The following is a 22,759-nucleotide window of genomic DNA, read 5'->3' as shown; positions in this document are numbered from 1 at the left end:
ATGGACACCTGCTTACTTCCTCTTCAGAGACGGTTAACACAGGTATATTTGCTACAGTTATAAAGTACCACAAAGTATCAGAGGGGTAGCCGTGTTAGTCTGAATCTGTAAAAAGCAACAGAGGGTCCTGTGGCACCTTTAAGACTAACTTCTGTTAGTCTTAAAGGTGCCACAGGACCCTCTGTTGCTTTTTACAAAGTACCACAAAGAACTTCCTATGCAAGCCTTCTTTATTCTTAAGGCAAAAAGCACTACTAAGAAAACATATTACAAACAATAAAAGAACCTACACACATGCTAATAAGCTTACCAGACATCACCCTAAGATGGATTCTGGCAGGAGCAGTCCAACCTCCCACCCAAGGGGATTCCTTGTGGTTACAAATTCTTGTGGTTACAGTCCTTTCAACGCTACACTAAGGATTGAGGTCCTTTGTAGACCAGGGTCTCATCCATTTGTTGGTTCAGGAAGAAAGCCCATGAGCCAATTTAAAATTAGGCTAATTATTCAAAACCCATTTCTTTGGCCTTTGGTCCCCAGAGAATCCAATCTGAACTAAGTATATGTGAGCCTCTCCAAGGCGGTGGCTTCAAGGGGTTGATAACAGGAAGTACATTAGCCGCTCCTCTCCCTTCTAGAGAAGGTATGTACAAGGCCACCATAACACACAATTGCATTTTTAATACACGGTACCTCAGAGGTATTAACCCTAATTCAGTAAGGTTTAATTTAATTCAGTAAAGTTTATCTTAATTCCATAAGGTTTGTTCAAGATATTGTCAGTCTGTCACAATAAGAAAAATAGTTTTGTAGGCAGAATGGCCCCTTATAATTGTTTGTTAGAAATGATTTTGAAATAAGAGAATCTGAAATGAGCACTCCCATTCTTTTCTAAAACTACAATAATTTAATTTAGTAATGTTTGAGAACTTTTCAAAGCACTTTCTAAATATTAAATAATGAATCCTCCCCAGCGCTCCTGTGAAAGGAGGAGGAAGATATTGAACCTCCTTGCAGAATATTAAATTTTGAAGAGTGCATGGCACCGGCTGTCCTCCAAGGACATGTGTAGTAATTGTTTCCTCTTCACAAGGTTTGCTTAATACAGTAGAACCTCAGAGTTACGGACACCAGAGCTATGAACTGACCAGTCAACCACACACCTCATTTGGAACCAGAAGTACACAATCAGGTAGCAGCAGAAACCAAAAAAAAAAAAAGGCAAATACAGTTTAGTATTGTGTTAAACGTAAACTACTGAAAAATAAAGAGAAAGCAGCATTTTTCTTCTGCATAGTAAAGTTTCAAAGCTATATTAAGTCAGTGTTCAGTTGTAAACTTTTGAAAGAACAACCATAACGTTTTCTTCAAATGTATGAACATTTCAGAGTTACGAACAACCTCCATTCCCGAGGTGTTCGTAACTCAGAGGTTCCACTGTATTCACTAAAGAGAATTATCAGTACAGCTCATTGACTTTGAAGCATTCAAATGGATGTTAGGCAGATTTCTTCAAACGAGGGCATTTGTGCATCAACCTAACAGAAAAGGGCAGTGATCTGCAACTCATATTACTTTGATAAGTTTATGAACTTCAAAGCTCTGTCCAAAATGAACATGGTCTCTTAATTGTTTTTATTCCACCACTGTGGTTGTGTTGAGGGTATATTTGATGCAAAGTCCCAGTTTAAACACACTATTAGGTAGGTAAGGCCCAAAATACAAGTTCTGTAAAGGAAAGACTTTTTAAAAAATATAATAATACCTTTGACTTTAAATTAATGTGCATAAGAAAAGCACTTTGCTAGTTTGTGAAAATCAGAAAGCAAAACATTTGTTTTATTTGTCCAATTGGAGCATAATGCAAAATTAAAATAACAGCATGAATGATGAAAAATAAATTTGATTTTTTAAAATGTTGTCTGTTTAATGATTTAAGAGGCCTAAGTAAAATGGATAATGAAACTCTTTAAAATAAAACGCTGAATAACATATTTAAAATTTTGTTTGTCACAGATGGACCAGTCGTCTCCAACCTACATGCTTGCCAACTTAACCCACTTACATTCTGAACAGCTTTTGCAGGGCTTGAACCTCCTTCGCCAACATCACGAGCTGTGTGACATTATCCTTAGAGTTGGCGATGTCAAGATCCATGCGCACAAAGTGGTACTTGCTAGCATCAGCCCGTATTTCAAAGCCATGTTCACTGGAAATCTTTCAGAGAAAGAGAACTCCGAGGTAGAGTTCCAGTGCATTGACGAGGCAGCGCTGCAGGCTATAGTGGAATATGCATACACAGGGACTGTATTCATCTCGCAGGACACCGTAGAGTCACTTCTTCCAGCTGCAAATCTTCTTCAGATCAAACTTGTACTAAAGGAATGTTGCACATTTCTTGAAAGCCAGCTAGATCCTGGCAATTGCATTGGGATTTCTCGTTTCGCAGAGACGTATGGCTGCCATGACCTCTACTTGGCTGCTAACAAATACATTTGTCAGAATTTTGAAGACGTTTGTCAGACTGAAGAATTTTTTGAGCTTACACATACTGAATTAGATGAAATTGTTTCAAATGACTGTTTGAATGTTGTCACAGAAGAGACAGTTTTTTATGCACTGGAGTCTTGGATCAAGTACGATGTGCAGGAGCGACAGAAGTACTTAGCACAGCTGCTACACTGTGTCCGGTTGCCACTGCTGAGTGTTAAGTTTCTTACTAGGTTGTATGAAGCAAACCATCTTATTCGTGATGACCATACTTGTAAACATCTACTGAATGAAGCCCTGAAATACCACTTTATGCCTGAACATAGACTTTCCCATCAGACTGTGTTGACGACACGACCACGTTGTGCTCCTAAAGTACTTTGTGCTGTAGGAGGAAAAGCTGGATTATTTGCTTGTTTGGAAAGGTAAGGAGTATTGGTGAAACTAAGTGGTGTTAACAAGCCATGCATTAACATGTCCCTCCAGGTCCGGGTTGAGACAGTCTTTGGGTTGTAACTGTTTAATTTGTAATTAAAGGGCTTCAGTCTTGACATGGTCAGTGTATCAGCTCCTTTCATGAGCACCCAAATGACTCAAAATCAAATTTAAAAAACGTCAGAGGAACAGGGATGAGCATACTATGCTCTTTATTTTTATATATGATCTTCCTTGATACGTGTTCCTTATTTGTGCTGAGAACTTTTCTACAATGTAAAATATTGCAAAGCCTTAGTAGATAGTTTGGGTTGCATGTATTTAAATATGAAATTTGTTAACAGTACAGGTATTTTCACTCCGTTTTTGCCTTGGTACCCTTTCAGGTTTTTACTGTGTATATGATTTTTGTTACTCTCCCCAGTCACCAGTCTAGACTGCCAAATAGTAAAAATGTAGTTTAGGTGTCATAGATGTGCGCCCCACAAAACCTTATTGGTGGGATAAAACAGACCTTGTACTTAACCAGAATGTATAATTGAGACTGCTAACTCTCTTATTTTTCAAATGATGTTTGAGATGGTATAACTTTGTAAGTTACATTTTAGTGCTTTGAATCCTTGATTGTAAGTAGTATAGCTACACCTTTAGTTAAAGTTGCTTTATACTTTCTCTTATAATCCTCTGTTTTCAATTGCTTAAAACCATTTAGTCTGAAATTTTCCGAACTTTGTGTGCATTAGCAAAAACAGTTCTGTTTCTAAGAATGAGATGGGCGGTGGGGAGGGAAATTAGGTCTGCCAAATTCAGATAAATGGTTGGATAATTTAAGAGCTGTAGTGCCTCAAATGTTTGGAACAAGAACTTGAAATTTGGCAGTGGGGTGATCCTGGGGCCAGAAATGTGCCTTTTGCTGTCCCCATGAAAATCCAACAAGATTTAGGATCCACGTTAGCCTCTGAATCTGGTAATTTACATATACCCAGTATAGCTTACTAGAAGCATGTTGTTACAATATAACATTCTATCTGCACTGAACATGCTCCAAAGCACAGAGCTAGAATTGGATGAGAGTGAATGCTTGGAAGACGGAGGGGGAGATTATTCAGCACTAATAGCAACAGCCTCTGTCACCTCTATGGCCTAGGACAGGGGTTCTCAGACTTTTGTACTGGTGACTGCTTTCACACAGCAAGCCTCTGAGTGCGACCCCCCTCTTATACATTAAAAACACTTTTTTATTCATAGCTTCATAGATTCTAGGACTGTAAGGGACCTCGAGAGGTCATCGAGTCCAGTCCCCTGCCCGCATGGCAGGACCAAATACTGTCTAGACCATCCCTGATAGACATTTATCTAACCTACTCTTAAATATCTCCAGAGATGGAGATTCCACAACCTCCCTAGGCAATTTATTCCAGTGTTTAACCACCCTGACAGTTAGGAACTTTTTCCTAATGTCCAACCTAGACCTCCCTTGCTGCAGTTTAAGCCCATTGCTTCTTGTTCTATCCTTAGAGGCTAAGGTGAACAAGTTTTCTCCCTCCTCTTTATGACACCCTTTTAGATACCTGAAAACTGCTATCATGTCCCCTCTCAGTCTTCTCTTTTCCAAACTAAACAAACCCAATTCTTTCAGCCTTTCTTCATAGGTCATGTTCTCAAGACCTTTAATCATTCTTGTTGCTCTTCTCTGGACCCTTTCCAATTTCTCCACATCTTTCTTGAAATGCGGTGCCCAGAGCTGGACACAATACTCCAGCTGAGGCCTAACCAGAGCAGAGTAGAGCGGAAGAATGACTTCTCGTGTCTTGCTCACAACACACCTGTTAATACATCCCAGAATCATGTTTGCTTTTTTTGCAACAGCATCACACTGTTGACTCATATTTAGCTTGTGGTCCACTATAACCCCTAGATCCCTTTCTGCTGTACTCCTTCCTAGACAGTCTCTTCCCATTCTGTATGTGTGAAACTGATTTTTTCTTCCTAAGTGGAGCACTTTGCATTTGTCTTTGTTAAACTTCATCCTGTTTAACTCAGACCATTTCTCCAATTTGTCCAGATCATTTTGAATTATGACCCTGTCCTCCAAAGCAGTTGCAATCCCTCCCAGTTTGGTATCATCCGCAAACTTAATAAGCGTACTTTCTATGCCAATATCTAAGTCGTTAATGAAGATATTGAACAGAGCCGGTCCCAAAACAGACCCCTGCGGAACCCCACTCGTTATGCCTTTCCAGCAGGATTGGGAACCATTAATAACAACTCTCTGAGTACGGTTATCCAGCCAGTTATGCACCCACCTTATAGTAGCCCCATCTAAATTGTATTTGCCTAGTTTATCGATAAGAATATCATGCGAGACCGTATCAAATGCCTTACTAAAGTCTAGGTATACCACATCCACAGCTTCTCCCTTATCCACAAGGCTCGTTATCCTATCAAAGAAAGCTATCAGATTGGTTTGACATGATTTGTTCTTTACAAATCCATGCTGGCTGTTCCCTATCATCTTACCACCTTCCAAGTGTTTGGAGATGATTTCCTTAATTACTTGCTCCATTATCTTCCCTGGCACAGAAGTTAAACTAACTGGTCTGTAGTTTCCTGGGTTGTTTTTATTTCCCTTTTTATAGATGGGCACTATATTTGCCCTTTTCCAGTCTTCTGGAATCTCTCCCGTCTCCCATGATTTTCCAAAGATAATAGCTAGAGGCTCAGATACCTCCTCTATTAGCTCCTTGAGTATTCTAGGATGCATTTCATCAGGCCCTGGTGACTTGCAGGCATCTAACTTTTCTAAGTGATTTTTAACTTGTTCTTTTTTTATTTTATCTGCTAAACCTACCCTCTTCCCATTAGCATTCACTATGTTAGGCATTCCTTCAGACTTCTCGGTGAAGACCGAAACAAAGAAGTCATTAAGCATCTCTGCCATTTCCAAGTTTCCTGTTACTGTTTCTCCCTCTTCTCTAAGCAGTGGGCCTACCCTGTCTTTGGTCTTCCTCTTGCTTCTAATGTATTGATAAAAAGTCTTCTTGTTCCCCTTTATTCCCGTAGCTAGTTTGAGCTCATTTTGTGCTTTTGCCTTTCTAATCTTGCCCCTGCATTCCTGTGTTGTTTGCCTATATTCATCCTTTGTAATTTGTCCTAGTTTCCATATTTTATATGACTCCTTTTTATTTTTTAGATCATGCAAGATCTCGTCGTTAAGCCAAGGTGGTCTTTTGCCACATTTTCTATCTTTCCTAACCAGCGGAATAGCTTGCTTTTGGGCCCTTAATAGTGTCCCTTTGAAAAACTGCCAACTCTCCTCAGTTGTTTTTCCCCTCAGTCTTGATTCCCATGGGACCTTACCTATCAGCTCTCTGAGCTTACCAAAATCTGCCTTCCTGAAATCCATTGTCTCCATTTTGCTGTTCTCCCTTCTACCCTTCCTTAGAATTGCAAACTCTATGATTTCATGATCACTTTCACCCAAGCTGCCTTCTACTTTCAAATTCTCAACGAGTTCCTCCCTATTTGTTAAAATCAAGTCTATATTTAACAGCATTATAAATGCTGGAGGCAAAGCAGGGTTTGCGGTGGAGGCTGACAGCTCGCGGCCCCCCATGTAATAACCTTGCGACCCTCTGAGGGGTCCCGAACCCCTGGCCTAGGAGAAGCCAGATGTGCTAGTCTCACTTGTAAATGATTAATTATGTATGCTACACAGCCCTTTTTTTGGAGCAAGGGCTCATATCCTTACCTGAGGAGGGAGACTAATGTAATTTCTCACCTTTTTAGAAACAGGGTAATTGAGAGCTTGCACAAGGTCCTTCTTTATGAATAGACCCCAATGGTCATATTCTATATACATCTCTCAGCGTTCTGTCAGATGCCCAAAGCAAACTGTATTAAAAAAAGAGAGAGAGAGGGAGAAACATGACTTCTTTTCGGGTGTTTTCCAGTTCTAGTATTCTTGGGTGTTGCTTATAACATTTTCAGACTAATGTGATGTTTTGTTTTGTGGTTCATAGTATACCTTTAACACTAAACATTAAGCCTGATTATACTGTTGTATGATAGAGTATTCATGTCACAGTTTCTTGGTAACTGCACCTGTATTTCCTCTCCATGGTCCCTTGAGGATACCCACATATGGTTTCCAGCTCCCAACTGTCACCTGTCTTTGGTGGAGACCCATGTCACTCTCATTCCTGACTGGGGTTTTAAGGCTGCACAGCTCCCTGCCCACACTGTGATCTCCCAGCAAGCCAATCTGCCCAAAGGCTGGTCCTGTGCTTTGCTTTGTCTCTCAGGGTTATGAACAGTGCCTTGCCAGTTACTGCACAGCTCACTCTGTGCAAAACATGTGTATTCTTAAGGTAAAAGCATTACAGAGAAAACCTAAAAACAACCAACATTCTGATATGCATGCTAAAATCTTACCAGAGATTACTCATCAGTCGTTTGGGATCTCTACCAGGTCAAAGTCTTTCCAGCCCTTCCTCAAGGATTGGGGCCCTTGGTCAGGAGGTCCTGTCCATTTGCTGGATCAGAGAGAAGGCCCTGTGTGTCAGTTTGTCATCCTTTTATACCAAAAGCCCCTTCTTTGTCTTTTTTTTTTTTTTTTTTTTTTTTTTTTGGAAAACCCAGCTTCAACCAGCATATGCAAACCTCTCTAGAATTGTTTAGTCTTAGTGACTGGCCTTAATCACCTCCCACTGTTTTTATTTTCTGTATGAGCTTTCGTAACCCTCCCCCATGGAGTAGAATGCAATTATACATAAACCATTTATAAATTTAATACAATGGCACTTAAAGATACTGGATGGGGTTGTAATATCTTTCGCAATTCAGACCATCTCTTAGAGTAGAAAGGCTCGGTTAGTATCCTGTTAAATAACTTGAAACCAAACTTATACAGTTACATGACTTAAAGAAAATTTTAGCATGTCATTTGAAGTTTTTAATTTTTGAGGTAACTATTTTTGTTGCTATGTATATATCTCTGTAAATCTACGTATGATTTACTGTAGACACAACTGAATTTCTTAACTTTCCCAAATTTGATCTGAAAACATAGCTTTCCTGAAGCAAAGTGATAATTGAAAACCACTATTGGTACAGAAGACAATCAGGGGTGGGAAATTGTCAGTTCCTCAGATTTAAGGAATGGAGATATTTTAATTGAGAGTTTCAGTGGCTTTCTATTAAATCAAATAGTGTACTTTTCTGATAGTCTCTCTGGAGCTGCTCCTCTGCAAATTCCCACAGTGAAGTACTGATTGTAAGACTATCCCTTCCCAATATTTTTGTCAGAAATCCATTGCTTTCTGCTGTTCTCAAGCCTTTAGCAAATGCAGTGGAATAGGGAACTTCTCCTCTCCCCTACTGTAATTGACTAAACTGAAGTTCTTGAGTTTAAACAATCCATCTGGACATAAAGAACTGTTTGTTTATTTATCTATTTATTTGTTTTAACTTTTCTAATAAATTCAAGCTGAAAGTTAGCTGGGGGAAGAGCAAATGCAGATATCTACTCCACTAGCAGCTAGTTGAAATTGGGCCACACTACTCTGCAGCTTGGAATGCCTTCTCCTGCAGGACAGCAGAGCTGTAATATTTGTTGTTGTATCTTTATCAGTCTCTGCCTCGAACCTTTCTGTGAAGACTGAGGTTGCTGGATTCTGTAACTGTGAAAGAAATAAAGGTCTGGGAAAAATCCAGCTGTGATCACTGGAGTCTCATTTGGGGTCTGAAGCTGGCCCAGGGACTGCTGAAGCTGGATTTCCCATGGCAGCTTTAATACCAATTGCCAGCAGATTTCTGGTCTTGGTGACCATACAGTGATGATATATTTCATGGTGACTTTCGGGAATTTTCTCTTCCTACTTGTGTATATATAGAGGAAGAGCTACCTCACTGAATAACTCACACATGTTAATCAATGAATGTGAAATACTCAGTAGTCTTGGATCTGGATCACTTGAGGCCTGATCCAACTCCCATTAAAGCCACTGGAAGGTACATGGGTATGGAACATACATTTCAGTCTTAACAAATAAGTACTGCTTGGTGGGACTTAGCAAAGCTTCAGAGAGTTAAGTCTGTTCATCTAATCCAATTTCTCTATTTCCTTTCCAGTGTTGAGATGTATTTTCCCCAGAAAGACTCCTGGATAGGTCTGGCGCCTCTTAGCATTCCCCGCTATGAATTTGGAATATGTGTCCTGGACCAGAAAATATATGTTGTAGGAGGGATTGCAACCCACATGTGTCAAGGCATCAATTACCGAAAACATGAAAGTTCAGTGGAATGCTGGGATCCTGATACAAATACCTGGACATCTCTTGAAAGAATGAATGAGAGCCGAAGTACTCTTGGAGTAGTGGTTCTAGCAGGAGAACTGTATGCCTTAGGTGGCTATGATGGGCAATCTTATTTACAATCAGTAGAGAAATACATTCCAAAGGTTAAGGAATGGCAACCAGTGGCCCCAATGAGTAAAACAAGAAGTTGTTTTGCTGCTGCTGTCTTGGATGGAATGATATATGCCATTGGTGGTTATGGTCCTGCCCATATGAACAGGTATGTACTCTTGAGGTCTGCAGGATCAAAATAATATGAACTTGGAAAACCAGTGATAATATTTACCTTGTGATCAGCAGCCATTTGTAAACGTTTCTAGCAAGATCAGTGGTAATCCACGGTGGGCCTCATTATTTCTTGTTCTGCTGCATCAACATGAGAATTCATTTGGGGAATCTTTTCTCAATGTACAACTGAAGTGTTCTAGTTAAGAGCGCAGCTCTTTTTTTATACAAATCTTAAGAGAAAAATATAAATGCTTTAAAAGTTCTGATGCTAACAATATGAAGATAGATAGATATAGATATGCTCCATGAATAAATATTTGGGAACACCACCATTCTGGAACTTCCGCTGGAAGATGGTCAACGTGTATGTTTTAAGAATTTAAGATTACGGCCAGGAGAATTAGAGAGGACCTGGAATCCCAACCATATATATAATTCCAGGTCCTCTCTAATTCTCCTGGCCGTAATCTTAAATTCTTAAAACATACACGTTGACCATCTTCCAGCTGAAGTTCCAGAATGGTGGTGTTCCCAAATATTTATTCATGGTGCATCTTTCAGACATTAGGTATTTACCCAAAGTATGAAAAAAGCAGATTTTAAAGGGCCAGTTCACTAAGGTACTCGAGTCCATAATTAAATTGAAATTTCCGTGGGATTGCACATGGGCTAAAAGTTAGACTTGTACTTAAGTATCTTGCTGAACTGGGGCCTTAGACTAGTTTAACAATAAAATTCCAGTACCAGGGGATGAGCACAAAACCAAACACAATCACAGGTCCTAGTCCTGGATTCAGATCGCCATGGGTGGAACTTTACACCCATAAGGAGTTCCATTGAAGTCAGCAGTGCTCCATTCAGTTGCCAGCTTCTCACCACATGGATCTTGGTCCATGATCCCTTCTGGCCATGAATCCCCCTGTACATTCCCTTTTTTCCTGGGCCATGGCAAGAACAGGATTGCCTGCATTGCCCTCACCATGCTCATAACACCAGTAGCTCAGTGTTAACACACTAACTATAATCAAATTTCATGCTTCAGCCAGTCACCTGCAGGGTCAGGAAGGATTTTTTTTTTCCTGATGCACAATGACCAGATGTGTGTTGGTTTGTTTTGCTTTCCTCTGAAGTATCAGATTGGTCAGCTGGAGGCCGGACAGCAGATTGCGTGGATCAGTGCTCTAATGTGATACAAAGAATCTTTTCTAGATGCCTGGCGTGTCTTACTCAGATGCTCAGGGTCTAACTGATCACCAGATTTGGGATCAAGAATAAATTTTACCCCAGGTTATGTTGCCAGGGACCTTGGGGGTTTTTACCTTCCTCGACAGCATGGAGCAGGGATCACCTGCTGCTGGGCATCTCCCATCTAATCAGTTCCCAGCCATTGCAACGGTATTGTTGACACCTCAGTGTCCCCTGTTCCCTGCCTGTGGCACACAACAGTTTAATCTCCTTTGGACTAACACCATTGGGCTCAATTTAGGGGTGTCTGGGTGAAATTTAATGGTTTGTGTTATGCAGGAGGTCAAGACTCTGATCTAATGGTCCCTTTTGGTCTTAAATTTTGTGAAATCTATGATCTGGCTGCAGGATTAGGGCCATAGGCTGCAGCTTACACAAACTTTCCCTCATTAACAATGGCAGCAGAACAGCTGGGCGTCTCTCTTCAAAAGGCAAGCTGGCAAAAGAAGACTCACTTAAAACAGCAGGATAATCAGCGAAAGGATGGAGAATCTGGCCATTTGTGAACTACCAGTCTTTAAAATTATTGAATGTAATATATATAAATAGACCAGTTGGGCCTTGCTGACCTGGCATTTGGTTCTGCTGCTGTTGAAGTTCTTGGCACTGAATTAAATGGCAAAAGGATCAGACCCCTAGTTTGTGACAAAGGAGGTGCTGTTCAGTTGAACGAATGAGACTGCATAGGTCTCTTAGAGGTGAGTTCTGTTAAACGTTGCTGGGGGTGGACTATTACATTCATCGCTGGACTAATGTGAAGTATACTTATTTAAGTATTAAACCAATGTAAATTTTAAGGAAAAAAACACTAAAAACAGACCTCAACATTGAACGGTTATGCTAATCTTACTCTTCTCATGCATTCGTAGCTTGAACAGCTCTTCCTTTGTCACAAAGGAATTGCCAGTATCACTCACAGTTATGGAGTTACTGAAATTGTGACAGGTATTTCTAGATTCCCTTTTTTAAAGTTCCCTTTTTATTGAGTGGCTTTGTTTTCCCAATTTATGGACCCTGTTTACAACATGGTCATCAGGCTCATACAAGCCCTGGGCGATAGAGTAAGCCGGCCGATGTTTAAATAAGCTCCTTGCCTTCTGTGCATTGCTACTTCTGGTTCCCTGTTCCTCTCTCTTCCCCCCCCCCCACCCCCCCGCCATGGGCGCTGCACATCTGGTAAGGGATGGCTACATTCCTGTGTCTGTAGTAACCACTCTGTCTTCTCTACAGCTCCAGTGCTGGAGAGGTATGTTTTGTGGGGCTGCATGTTACTTTAAAATTTACCCTGAAGTGAGGATATGTCCCATCCTCCCGTTACTGTTCAGTAACTGGGGTTTTAACCCTTGTGTTGCCATTCTTGACGAATACTCCTTTCCCATTTCCATCCCCACTCCCGTCCAGTCTCAGTTGGTGTTGGGGCAAGATGGGAAAAGCTTGAGCCTGAAAGACTTCTTGGTTAAATTCCATTGCAGAGTTGTGAAATGTTCAGATTACCTGTTATTGGTGGTTGTTACTTGAATTATAGTGGCACTTGTCCTTCACAAGAACCCTCAGCCCCGCACTCTGTCTTGTTTCATGTCAAAATGTATTCTGTGGTTATGACCATAATCTGATAACCTCAGAGTACAGGCAGAACTATATTGTTTGGCTATGAGGGGATATTTTTAAACTGTTTTTGGCAATATTGTGGGCTGAATCTTCAGTTATGCCAATTCTACATTGCTCAAGGATCCTAAGAGGGGCTGATCCTTCTGTTGTTGAGTATGTTGGCTTCAGAGCTTCTTTGTGCCAGCCTTGGTGAAAAGAAGTTAGACTGCAGAATTTTTCCATTACCCTAAACATTTTTTCTCGTTGCCTTACATAATGGAGCAAACTTTAGTAGACAGAAGCAAGCTAGGAATCCCTGATGAATGCAGATAAGTCTCTTGTGGTATAAAACTCAGTGCAAACAAATGTCATTAAACCCAAGCCTTACAAGTTGTTTATTTGTATCTGCAGCATGGAACGTTATGATCCAAGTAAAGACTCATGGGAGACAGTAGCTTCAATGGCAGACAAAAGGATAAACTTTGGTGTTGCTGTCATGCTGGGCTTCATTTTTGTAGTTGGCGGACACAATGGGGTGTCTCACTTGTCAAGCATTGAGAGATATGACCCACATCAAAATCAGTGGACGGTGTGTAGACCTATGAAGGAACCCAGAACAGGTAGGAATGTGTAAAATGCTGAGAATGTCAAGAGGTTTTCCTGGTGTCCTTAGAGACAAAATTGCCAGTTGACTTGATAGAAGGATACAGGACTTGGCCTTCAGCCTGTTGTGTCTTTTCCCTGAGTAGATTAAAGATCACTGAAACAATGTAATGTCATGTGAAAGTATGACTAAATATTGGATTTATCTTTTGTTTTGTGTGAATACATTAAAGAGCATTTATTTTCCTAATCTAATTATTATAAAAGGCCCAATTCTACTACCTTTGCTCACATTGAGAAGTACCTTATTCAGAAGTAGACCATTTGAAGTCAGTGGGGACTATCTGGGGACTCAAATACTTTTCAACCAAAGGATGGCAGAATCTTGACCAAGACTTATAAAAATAACTAATACTGATAGGTAGAAAATGTCATTTTTTAATATCTTTATGAACGAGGGTAAAAATGGGAGTAGAACTACCCTAAACAGCTGGTTGTGGACAGGCGTTTCAGTAGTGCATATCCCTTCCTCCCGTTCTGACTAGGAAAAGGAGGTCAGTGTTTTGTTGAGGGAGGGTGCAGGGTGATTCAGGAAAGGAGACACAGATCTGAAGGGGCACAGATTTTTCACCTACATGCAGCCTTTTTTAAAAACACCATTTTAGATGGTTAAAAATAAAAATATAATTTAGCAGAAATTAATGAATTTTGCATCTTTTCCCCTTTAATAGGAGTTGGTGCAGCTGTAATTGATAACTACCTTTATGTAGTCGGCGGTCACTCAGGGTCATCCTATCTGAACACCGTACAGAAATATGACCCTATCTCGGATACATGGCTGGACTCTGCTGGTATGATGTACTGTCGATGCAATTTTGGTTTGACTGCACTTTGATGAACAGTGTGAACTCATGGACCTAATGTGAAGATGGAACTTTTTCTGCTTGAAAAGATGCCCAATTCATGGAGACCATAAGCTGCATTTTCTGGAGTTGGAGGAGTGGGGTGAATATTTGATTGACAGAGTTGGATTTCCTCCCCCACCCCCCAAAATTGGCCTTGGTTATTGTTAATTACACAAAACAAAAGGAAACTTGTTGCCAATCTAGGGTATGGACTGCATCCTGTTACTGGCATGAAATGGTTATCTTAACATTAGGATACCTGGGATAGGATTAGAAAACCTAGTGTATCCTTTCACTTTTTAGAACTTTTACCTCTTCCTACTATGAAACATGCAGTTTACTGTGCTAGGGATGAGAGATACTTGAGTATGTTGTATGACTGGATTGTTTGTTGATAGTTGTCTGGCTGTGTCTTCATATTGAGAAAATGCCAGTGCTTCACAATCTTTTTTATGAATAGTAACTAAAGGGCTGCCTTGTTTCTGAATCTCAAGGTTTGTAAATAATAAATGCCATAGTATGTTGCCTGTACACTCTCCTTTGTTACCTGCTTAATGTGTTTTGGGCTGGGGATAATTATCATGGGTAACTAAATTAATACATTTGCAAGGTAAGTTTAATGCCTTTTATTATATTTTTGAACCTATTAAAACAAATTGCAATCAACTGCCTCGTTTTAACCTTCCCCTATATTTTTGTTGTGGATGGACTAATGCTAGATGAAATTACTTACCTGGTCTGCAGTGTGCTTGTAATCATAATACAAAGAAAATGTTAAATGATTAATTTATCAACAATGTCTTGGTTTTCTTAAGTAGCACAGCAGAGTTCACAGCGTAGGTGTAAATACTTAGAAAGAGGTGTCCATCCCATCCTTGGTCCTAGCAGACTTGTGTTCATATTTCCTTGTAACTTTTATTTTTTTAAGAATGTGTGATTGCTTTTACAGAGTGTTCAGGTATCAAAATGGTGCTAAATGTAGGATTTACCACAAGGCTGTTACCAATCTAGTGCAGTATGTATAAAGCATGATTTGTTTTGATTGTTCTCTAGTGTATTTGTTTCTCTCTATCTGCTTGATTAATTTGTGCCTATGAAAAATGTCAGTAATAACACAACATACTCTAAATTTTTTCAATTGGTCTAGTTTAATATTCCTGTTTTCACAAAGTTTCTAAATATGGACTGGATGAAGAATGCATCTCTGCCTCTTTAGACAAGTTTTGCTTTTAAAAAATATCACATTGAATAAAAAGCACTGGGCATGGTTATTTATACTATGCACATATCCTTTGTAAAGGATAAATCCTGAAGGTTGATTCTTCTGATAAACGGGAATCTGAAGAAGTCTACTTCAGTGATGGCCCTAAATTTAGTTAAGCTTTGGATGGATCAATAAAACATTGCGGTTATGTGATGACCATTTATTTAAAATAAATAACTGAATAAATATTAATTTAGGTTACTAGAGTATGTTTTACTAAATGTTTCTTTCTGTGTTAAGCAAGGAATCACATTTATCTTGCATTCTATTCTAATATTTGTACTTATGCTTGCAATTCTGGTACTTGGTACATTTTTCTGCTTCTGGGATTATTCCCACCCCCCGTCCCGATTTTAACATCATAATCCAATGTATGTTTCCCCTCACTCTTAAAATCCACATACTATTATTCTTGAAAGTGCAATAATGTTAGACAAAGTTGTTTAAAAAGCCATTTATAAGAACATAAAATAAGGTGTCCTGGATGTACTTAATTTATTCTGAGTTTCTGTCAAACTAATTGCAACCAGGCAAACTGCAGTTTTCCTTGTTCTTCCATAAGCTAACATTCAGATTTAAACAATGAGAGAACTGTCTTTTTAACCATAAAAAAAAATCATGTTTTACCAATGTTTGCACAAATTATGAAATCCTGCAAATATTCTTCATACTTTACTAACTTGGTAGAATTCAGCAGGATTTGTAAGCAAATACAATGGACAAATTTAGCATTTTATATGCTGCTTATTTGAATGACCTATTGCTTATTCTAGTTACATAGCAATAATAGCATAATCGAATGATTCCAGTTGATCTGTTGATAGAAGACAGGTAGCTCTATTGTACATGGAGTGTTTGTGCGGAGAAAAGCAGTTTTAGGAACAGGACACAACCAAAATCATGTTAGTCTGCTGTCTAGGCTGCCTTTTCATTTTGTTCGAGTAAATACCCAAGCTGAATGTTTACATATGCTGTTTTGCTTTCCAGTTACAATTTCATAGCGGTACCATTGATTTTTGTGAATTAAGGAGCATCTTATCCCCCATCTAAACAAGTAGATAAAAATGCTCAAGAACCTAGTTTGCAAAACAGTGTTTAATTGAGTTTATGCCTTGAAGTGGCTACAAGTTTTTTGTATAATTCAGTATGTACTGAACTTTTTTAGGCGTTTGATTAATTACAAGAGTACTCCATGAATGCAGGTTTTTAAAATACAGACTTAAGTCTCAGTTGAATCATTAGTAAACAAAGTTCATGTGTAGAAAGTGGCACAAGATACAGACATAGGTGGTCTGGCATCAATAAAAAGAACAGTGCATACCTGACAGGTATGGTGATGGTTCGTCAATATTTAGCTAGCACCTTTCATTTAAAGATCTCAAAGCATTTTACAAGAGCAGTGTACATTATTCCCTTTATTTAGGCTATAGTGAAATTAATTTGTGAAATAGACTTACCACTTTACATGACACTGAAGTTAATGCAGCATATTGCTAAATTTAGAGTACTAACCTAAGCAACATTTCAGTATGCAGGTTTGATGTTAAGAATGGAAGTAGTAATAGTTAATGAAAAATCCTGCTGTTTCTAGATGCAGATCTGTTTAGATTGGATTTTGATAGTAGTGAATCAATGTAAGATGCAGAATACTCACATATGCTGTACATCTATCAAGTTTAGAGATGTAAACTAATAAATATGGCATATTCATTTTCTGTTTGGGGCGCTGCTTGTGCTCTTTCACCGAAGTGCTCCATTTTAGGGAGATCTGACACAGCAATCAGTTTAGCATTTAAAATAAATAAACCTATTACAGCCTGTACCAACTTTCATGCAATCTGAAAGCTAAGACCTTCAAATAAGATGTCATACAACTTTAAATTATCATCCAGTTCTATTTCTTAATCACTCAATTATTTTTTTAAAAGCACTTTAAAATACGTGTGAGTTTGTATGTGCATAAGTCATTGGATTTTCACTCAGATATTTAGAAGAAACTTAATAAAATGCCATATGCAAGTTTCCTGACAGTCATTGCTATTAGAAATGCTTTGATTTTGGAATATCCTGTTTGAATCTCTGAGAGGACAAATGTGTCCAGTATACATCTCTGATGTCCCAAATAGCTCACTGTTTTATTGGAGGTAGTTAAGTGTTGCTTTTGTGAATTTGTCATCTGTAAGTCCTCATTCATTTATATGAAACAATGCAAAAATTTCCAAGTTTGCCTTAAATTCCTGATGTTTAATTAAAACTCAAAGAACTGGATGATAATTCCTATATTTTGCCTTATGTCCTGTGCTGTACTTTAAACCCAAGGAGAATTTTAACTTTTAGCAGGATTTAGAACCATTGTAGAGAGAGTACTGTATTGTACTCCGACTTGTGAGGAGTGATTTGGTTGTGAGTTTCAGATGAGAAATGTAATTCTGTGTATGTACAGTGTTTTTATGTGTACACCTTTTTTAGCAGCAGGATTTTGTTTTCATTATTGTTTACATAAGTGGCATTTGAGTTCAAGAAAAAACTGCTGAATAACTTGCATTCTTGTTCTTAATAGTGTTTGTTTGCTATTGTGATAATGCTCTGTAACAATTTGTTGTAACAGTATTTCATTTAATGTGAAATGTTTACTAAATAAATCTGGGGGAAAAAGGATTTTATTTTTACATTTTGGCTGGATGGTGAATGCAAATGCACGCTAGCTTTAATCCTACTTTTAAATACAATGACATCCATGTGATTTGGTCCCTTAAGGCGTTTGAGGCTTAATTTAGGTCTGAGGCCTCAGTTCCCAATCATGGATTAAGCAGAGAGAGAGAATAATTTTCAGAAATCTGCTTCCTGACCTTTGTTGGCCATGCTACTTTTTGAGTCCTTTCTCAAAAGCCACTTGAGAGGAGGCTTTTATACTGTAACCCCTCCCCCCACACACTCAAGTGACACTGTGATCTGTGTGTGTACATATGCACATAAAATACAGTATTTGATGTCATGTGAATAACCATGCATGCACACAAGGCAGCAGAGTTAAATAGTTGTGCATTTTTCTTTGTATGTGTAAACATTACATTGAACATGCTCAATTGACATTTTTAAAATATGAAATTTTTTTTAATCAAAGAGAAAAATTCCACAATCTGTTTGTCTTGTCCCATTGTAAGGCCCTGCCCCCCACACTTCACAAGGTGCGTAGGAATAAGCCCCAGCAAGCACACACCCACTTGTGAATGTGCCAACAAGTACAGGAGAGAGGTGTTCCCTCCTCTGCTCCGTAGCAGGGCTGCAGACCTGAAGACTCCTACCTGAAACCTAATTTCAGGAAGAACTTTACATATCCTGATAAAGCGTTCTGTGATGCAAAGTTCATGCTCTGGCAGAGTGGATAAAAATCAATGATTTTTTTTTAATCAAATTGGATATTTTTTATTTAAATTGGATTTTTTTGATAAAATGGTTAATTTTAATTAAGATACATTATAGCTCAAAGATATCTCATCATGGAATAGGAATTATAAATTCTAATTCTATAGTATAAGACAATATATTCATGTAATGTTTAAGAAGAGTTTTGTAAATGAGTTCCAATAGTTCATGGATTAGGGACCCAATTTTATGGGGTTCCAGGGGCTTCTGTATAGATTATTTAGGTTAATCTTTCTATCTACCCAATGGGACTCAGTGCTCAGTCTAGAAGATACCATCAGAGATCCTTAGTTTTGCAGTTCTCAAACCATGGATTTGTGTCTCCAGAGATAACATGCTTGTTAACAGCAAAAATGTTTTTAAATAAATAATATATAGAGGTGAGAAATTAGATCTCAACCCTATTGTCCCGCTGCAAATTTGTGTATACAGAGTCAATCCCTTACCTCTCTCTAAAAGTGAAAAGTTTCAAAAAGTGCAATGAATAGAACATGGTTGGGGATGGAATAGATCTGGACAAGGACAAGAAATCTGAAGATAAATGTGAGAAGGAAGGGACAGGCAGTAGAAACAAAAGTGAAACTGTTAGAGCAGCATATTCCAGAAGTCTTGAGGTCTTTCTGAGTGTAGCCTTCATTGATCTGAGATCTACCATACCATTCTCTCACTAGAAGGGAAAACCTATAATGGCAGCAGGCCGTAAAAGAGACCCAGTTTGGAAATATTTTAATGAAGTTCCTCTCCGTGGGGGTAAGACAGGCATGCATGCAAAATGCAAACAGTGCAACAAAGAAATGCAAGGCCTGGTGCCTAGAGTTAGCATCCGTCCGGGTTTCCCCGGACATGACCGGCTTTTTCAGCTTTAAATGGCCATCCGGGGGGGGATTTCTAATAAAGTAGAAATGTCCGGGATTTCCCCCTTCCCCTCATGCAGAGTGCGGCGCAGCTGATTGGACGACTGGGCCTGATTGAAAGCTGCTCGCAGCCACTGGGGCCTCTAGCAGCCAGAGTCCCTCCCCCTCCCCCGCTCCCTCCTCCCCCGCAGAGCAGCACAGCCCAGTGTTTGGCTCCACGTGGAGCCCGCAGCTCTCCCTCTGCCCGGGGAGCGGGGCAGGCGGGGGGGTGCAGAGGCTGCAGGGCGAGGAGGAGCAGGGCAGGCAGGGGCATAGAGGCTGCAGGGGCAGGGCAAGCGGGGGGCGCAGAGGCTGCAGGGTGAGTGGGGAGCAGGGGGCACAGAGGCTGCAGGGGCGGGGGGGTGCAGGGTGAGGAGGAGCAGGGCAGGCAGGGGCATAGAGGCTGCAGGGGCAGGGGGGTGCCAGGGGCTGCAGGGAGCAGGGAAGCACTTAACAACCCCCAACCAAGATCAGAGCGGGAGGGAGGAGGGGGAATGCAGGGTGCTCAGAGGAGGGGGCAGAGTTGGGGCAGGGACAGGGCCCAAGTTGGGGCAGGGAAGGGGCCCCGTGGAGTGTCCTCTTTTTTTAAATGTTTGAATATGGTAACCCTACTGGTGCCCAAATGAAACAACATCATGAGTAGTGTTGCTTCTCAGGAGGAAGCTGCGTTGAAGATGATGAAAGGAACATGTCTGAACATGCAGGATCTTCAGGTTGGTAAACTTTTTTATTTCATACTTCTTTCTTAAGGACTACCTGTCTTCCTTCTGGACTAGTCTTGAATTCTCATGTTTGAGCAAAAAAATATAGTAGTTACTCTATGGTACTATCATTTTAGATGCAGTTGTGATAAATAAGTAGCTGAAATAGGCAGATCTCCCTTTTATAATTTCACCTTTAAAGTAGTACAGAGTGTCAGTGAATGCAGTGAGTAATACTAAATGAGCAGTATGGTGATAATAATTAAATAACTGCATTGAATTATTTTGTTTCAGAGAATCCAACCTCAACATACAGGATTCAAGATCATTGTTATTTTCTATAGTTTGAGTTATCTGTGAATGATAGTGTTTCAGTTACATCATGTATGTCACATAGCCACAGTAGATCACTTGTAGCAAAAAGAAAAAAAATCTCCATCATCCAGAAACAACCAGCAGATTACAAAAAGAGGTAATTGATTAAAAAATTGCCCGGTTTGTTTATGCAACAAACTCTCCTTTCCGTAATTGAGAACTGTAAGAGGTCTGGACTCACCCCTGCGGCACCTCCTGCTGGTCATCTCGGGAATTAGCTCTTCTAGTGTCCTGGAGTGCCCCCTGCAGGCTGGTGATCCACCTGTCCCCATGTCCCTCCTGGACCCTGGTGCCCTTGTATCTGGGGTGCTGCCCCCTGGCAGTACACCCCTCAGTACTAGGGTCTCCCCTCCCTGGGGAACCCCCACCCACTATCCCTACCTCACCTCAGAATAAGGCCACTGCTAGTCACCAACTAGCCCCCGCTCCCTTGGGCAGACTGCAGTATAGGCCACTCATCACTGGCAAGGTTGGGTTTGGACCTGCTGCCTTGGCCTAGCACTGGGCTGCCCTCTGCAACCCCCAGTACCTCCTGGCCTAACACTAGGCCGCAGCCTGGGGCTTTCTAGGCTGGAGCTCCTCAGCCTTTCCCCAGCCCTGCTCCACCCAGGTACTCTGCTCTAGTTCCCTGCAGCCAGGCCCTTCTCTCTCTGCACTCAGAGAAAGACTGCTGAGCTCTTGGCTCCCAGCCTTCTTATACAGGCCAGCTGGGGCCTGATTGGGGCGTGGCCCAGCTGTGGCTACTTCCCCAATCAGCCCAGTAGCTTTTCCCTTTGCCCCAGCCCTCTGCCAGGGCTGTTTGAAACCTCTCAGGCAGGAGTGGGGTAAGCACCCCGCTACAAGAACCCACACTTGATTAGCATAGTTCAGTCATTAAGACCAGGGTACAGTCCACCCAACAGAGCAGATGTCACAGGCAAATTGCTGGATAAAGTGTATGAAAGAGAAATTGAGCAGTGTGCAAAAGGTTTGGAGGGTAAAATTGCTCCACCCATCAAGACTCAGGTTAATAATGTCCACAATGATCCTGTTGTATGTGCTTGTGTGACAACAGAAGAAGGGAATGTCTTCCTTACAGAAACAGTTGATACATCAGGAAATGCACACACAGCGGAATACTTACAAGAAGTAGCAGTAAAAGTTATAACAAACTGGGGGGGGAAATTCAAATGTCTAGTACACAGCTTGGTCACAGACAATGCTGCAAAAGTGTCCAAGATGAGAAGAAATTATTTAGAAGAGAGTCCCAAGCTAATAACATACGGTTGTAGTGCTCATTTGATGCAGCTCCTAGCCAAAGACTAAGTGTTTAAGTTTTCCAGAAATAAAGGCTAATGTTGTTGAAATTGCAAAATACTTCCAAAACAACCACTTTGCAGCAGCTGCTCTGAAAAAAGTGGGAGGAACCAAGCTAACTCTCCCACAAGACGTGCAATGGGACTCAGTAGTGGCCTGTTTTGAGCACTATATCAAGAACTGGCCTAATCTGATGACAGTTTGTGAACAAAATCGTGAAAAAATAGATGGCACTGTCACAGCCAAAGTTCTCAACATTGGGCTTAAGAGAAATGTTGAACACACGCTGAGTACCCAGAAGCCTATTTCTGTAGCCTTGAACAAAATGCAGGGAAATAGCTGTTTTATTGCTGATGCTGTTGAAATTTGGAAGTAACTGAGTGAGATCTTAAAAAGAGAAATATGCAATGACAGAGTTAAATTACAAGCATTAAAAAAATGAATGGGACAAGCACTATCTTCAGCTCATTTTCTTGCAAATATTCTCAATACTCGGTACCAGGGTCAAACCTTAACTGCTGAAGAAGAGGAGTTGACTATGACATGGACATCCAGTAATCATCCCTCCATAATGCCAACTATAATAAACTTCAGAGCTAAGGGTGAACCATTCAATAAATATATGTTTGCTGGTGATGTTTTAAGAAAGTCACACCAGTGAACTGGTGGAAGTCACTTAAGCACTTGGATTCAGAGACTGTTGAAGTGATAATCTCACTTTTAACAGCAGTAGTTTCTTCTGCGGGTGTAGAAAGAATATTTTCTTCCTTTGGACTAATTCATTCCAAACTGAAAAATCGTTTGGGACCTGAAAAAAGCAGGAAAGCTCTTTTCCAGATTATGAACAAACAGGAAAATGAAGGTGAAGACGACTGAGTTAGCTCAGAAGCCAATATTTTAAGTTTCTCATGTTGACCTGGCTGACATAGTCGATTTAATTTTTGTTTTTTTTTT

General features: G+C 40.2%; 1 protein-coding gene across 1 annotated transcript; it reads left to right on the top strand.

The window, feature by feature from the left end:
* Positions 1-13,840, top strand: KLHL28 (kelch like family member 28). The gene is made up of 5 exons (XM_065404304.1): positions 1-42; positions 2,018-2,916; positions 9,059-9,502; positions 12,754-12,962; positions 13,677-13,840. Exons 1-5 carry the CDS (start codon positions 1-3, stop codon positions 13,838-13,840), a joined length of 1,758 nt encoding a protein of 585 aa, XP_065260376.1.
* Positions 13,841-22,759: the final 8,919 nt, after the last annotated feature.

Source organism: Emys orbicularis, chromosome 4, assembly GCF_028017835.1.
Source record: "Emys orbicularis isolate rEmyOrb1 chromosome 4, rEmyOrb1.hap1, whole genome shotgun sequence".
NCBI lineage: Eukaryota > Metazoa > Chordata > Testudines > Emydidae > Emys > Emys orbicularis.
The sequence above is the reverse complement of the archived record's forward strand: the minus strand, read 5'-3'. Positions and strand labels throughout refer to the sequence as shown.

Bases quoted from the DNA above. Each gene is read 5' to 3' on its own strand.
- KLHL28 (XM_065404304.1), top strand. From the start codon at position 1: ATGGACACCTGCTTACTTCCTCTTCAGAGACGGTTAACACAG. The intron at 43-2,017 runs GTATATTTGCTA...TGTTTGTCACAG, and splicing joins TTCAGAGACGGTTAACACAG to ATGGACCAGTCGTCTCCAAC. The intron at 9,503-12,753 runs GTATGTACTCTT...TTGTATCTGCAG, and splicing joins GGTCCTGCCCATATGAACAG to CATGGAACGTTATGATCCAA.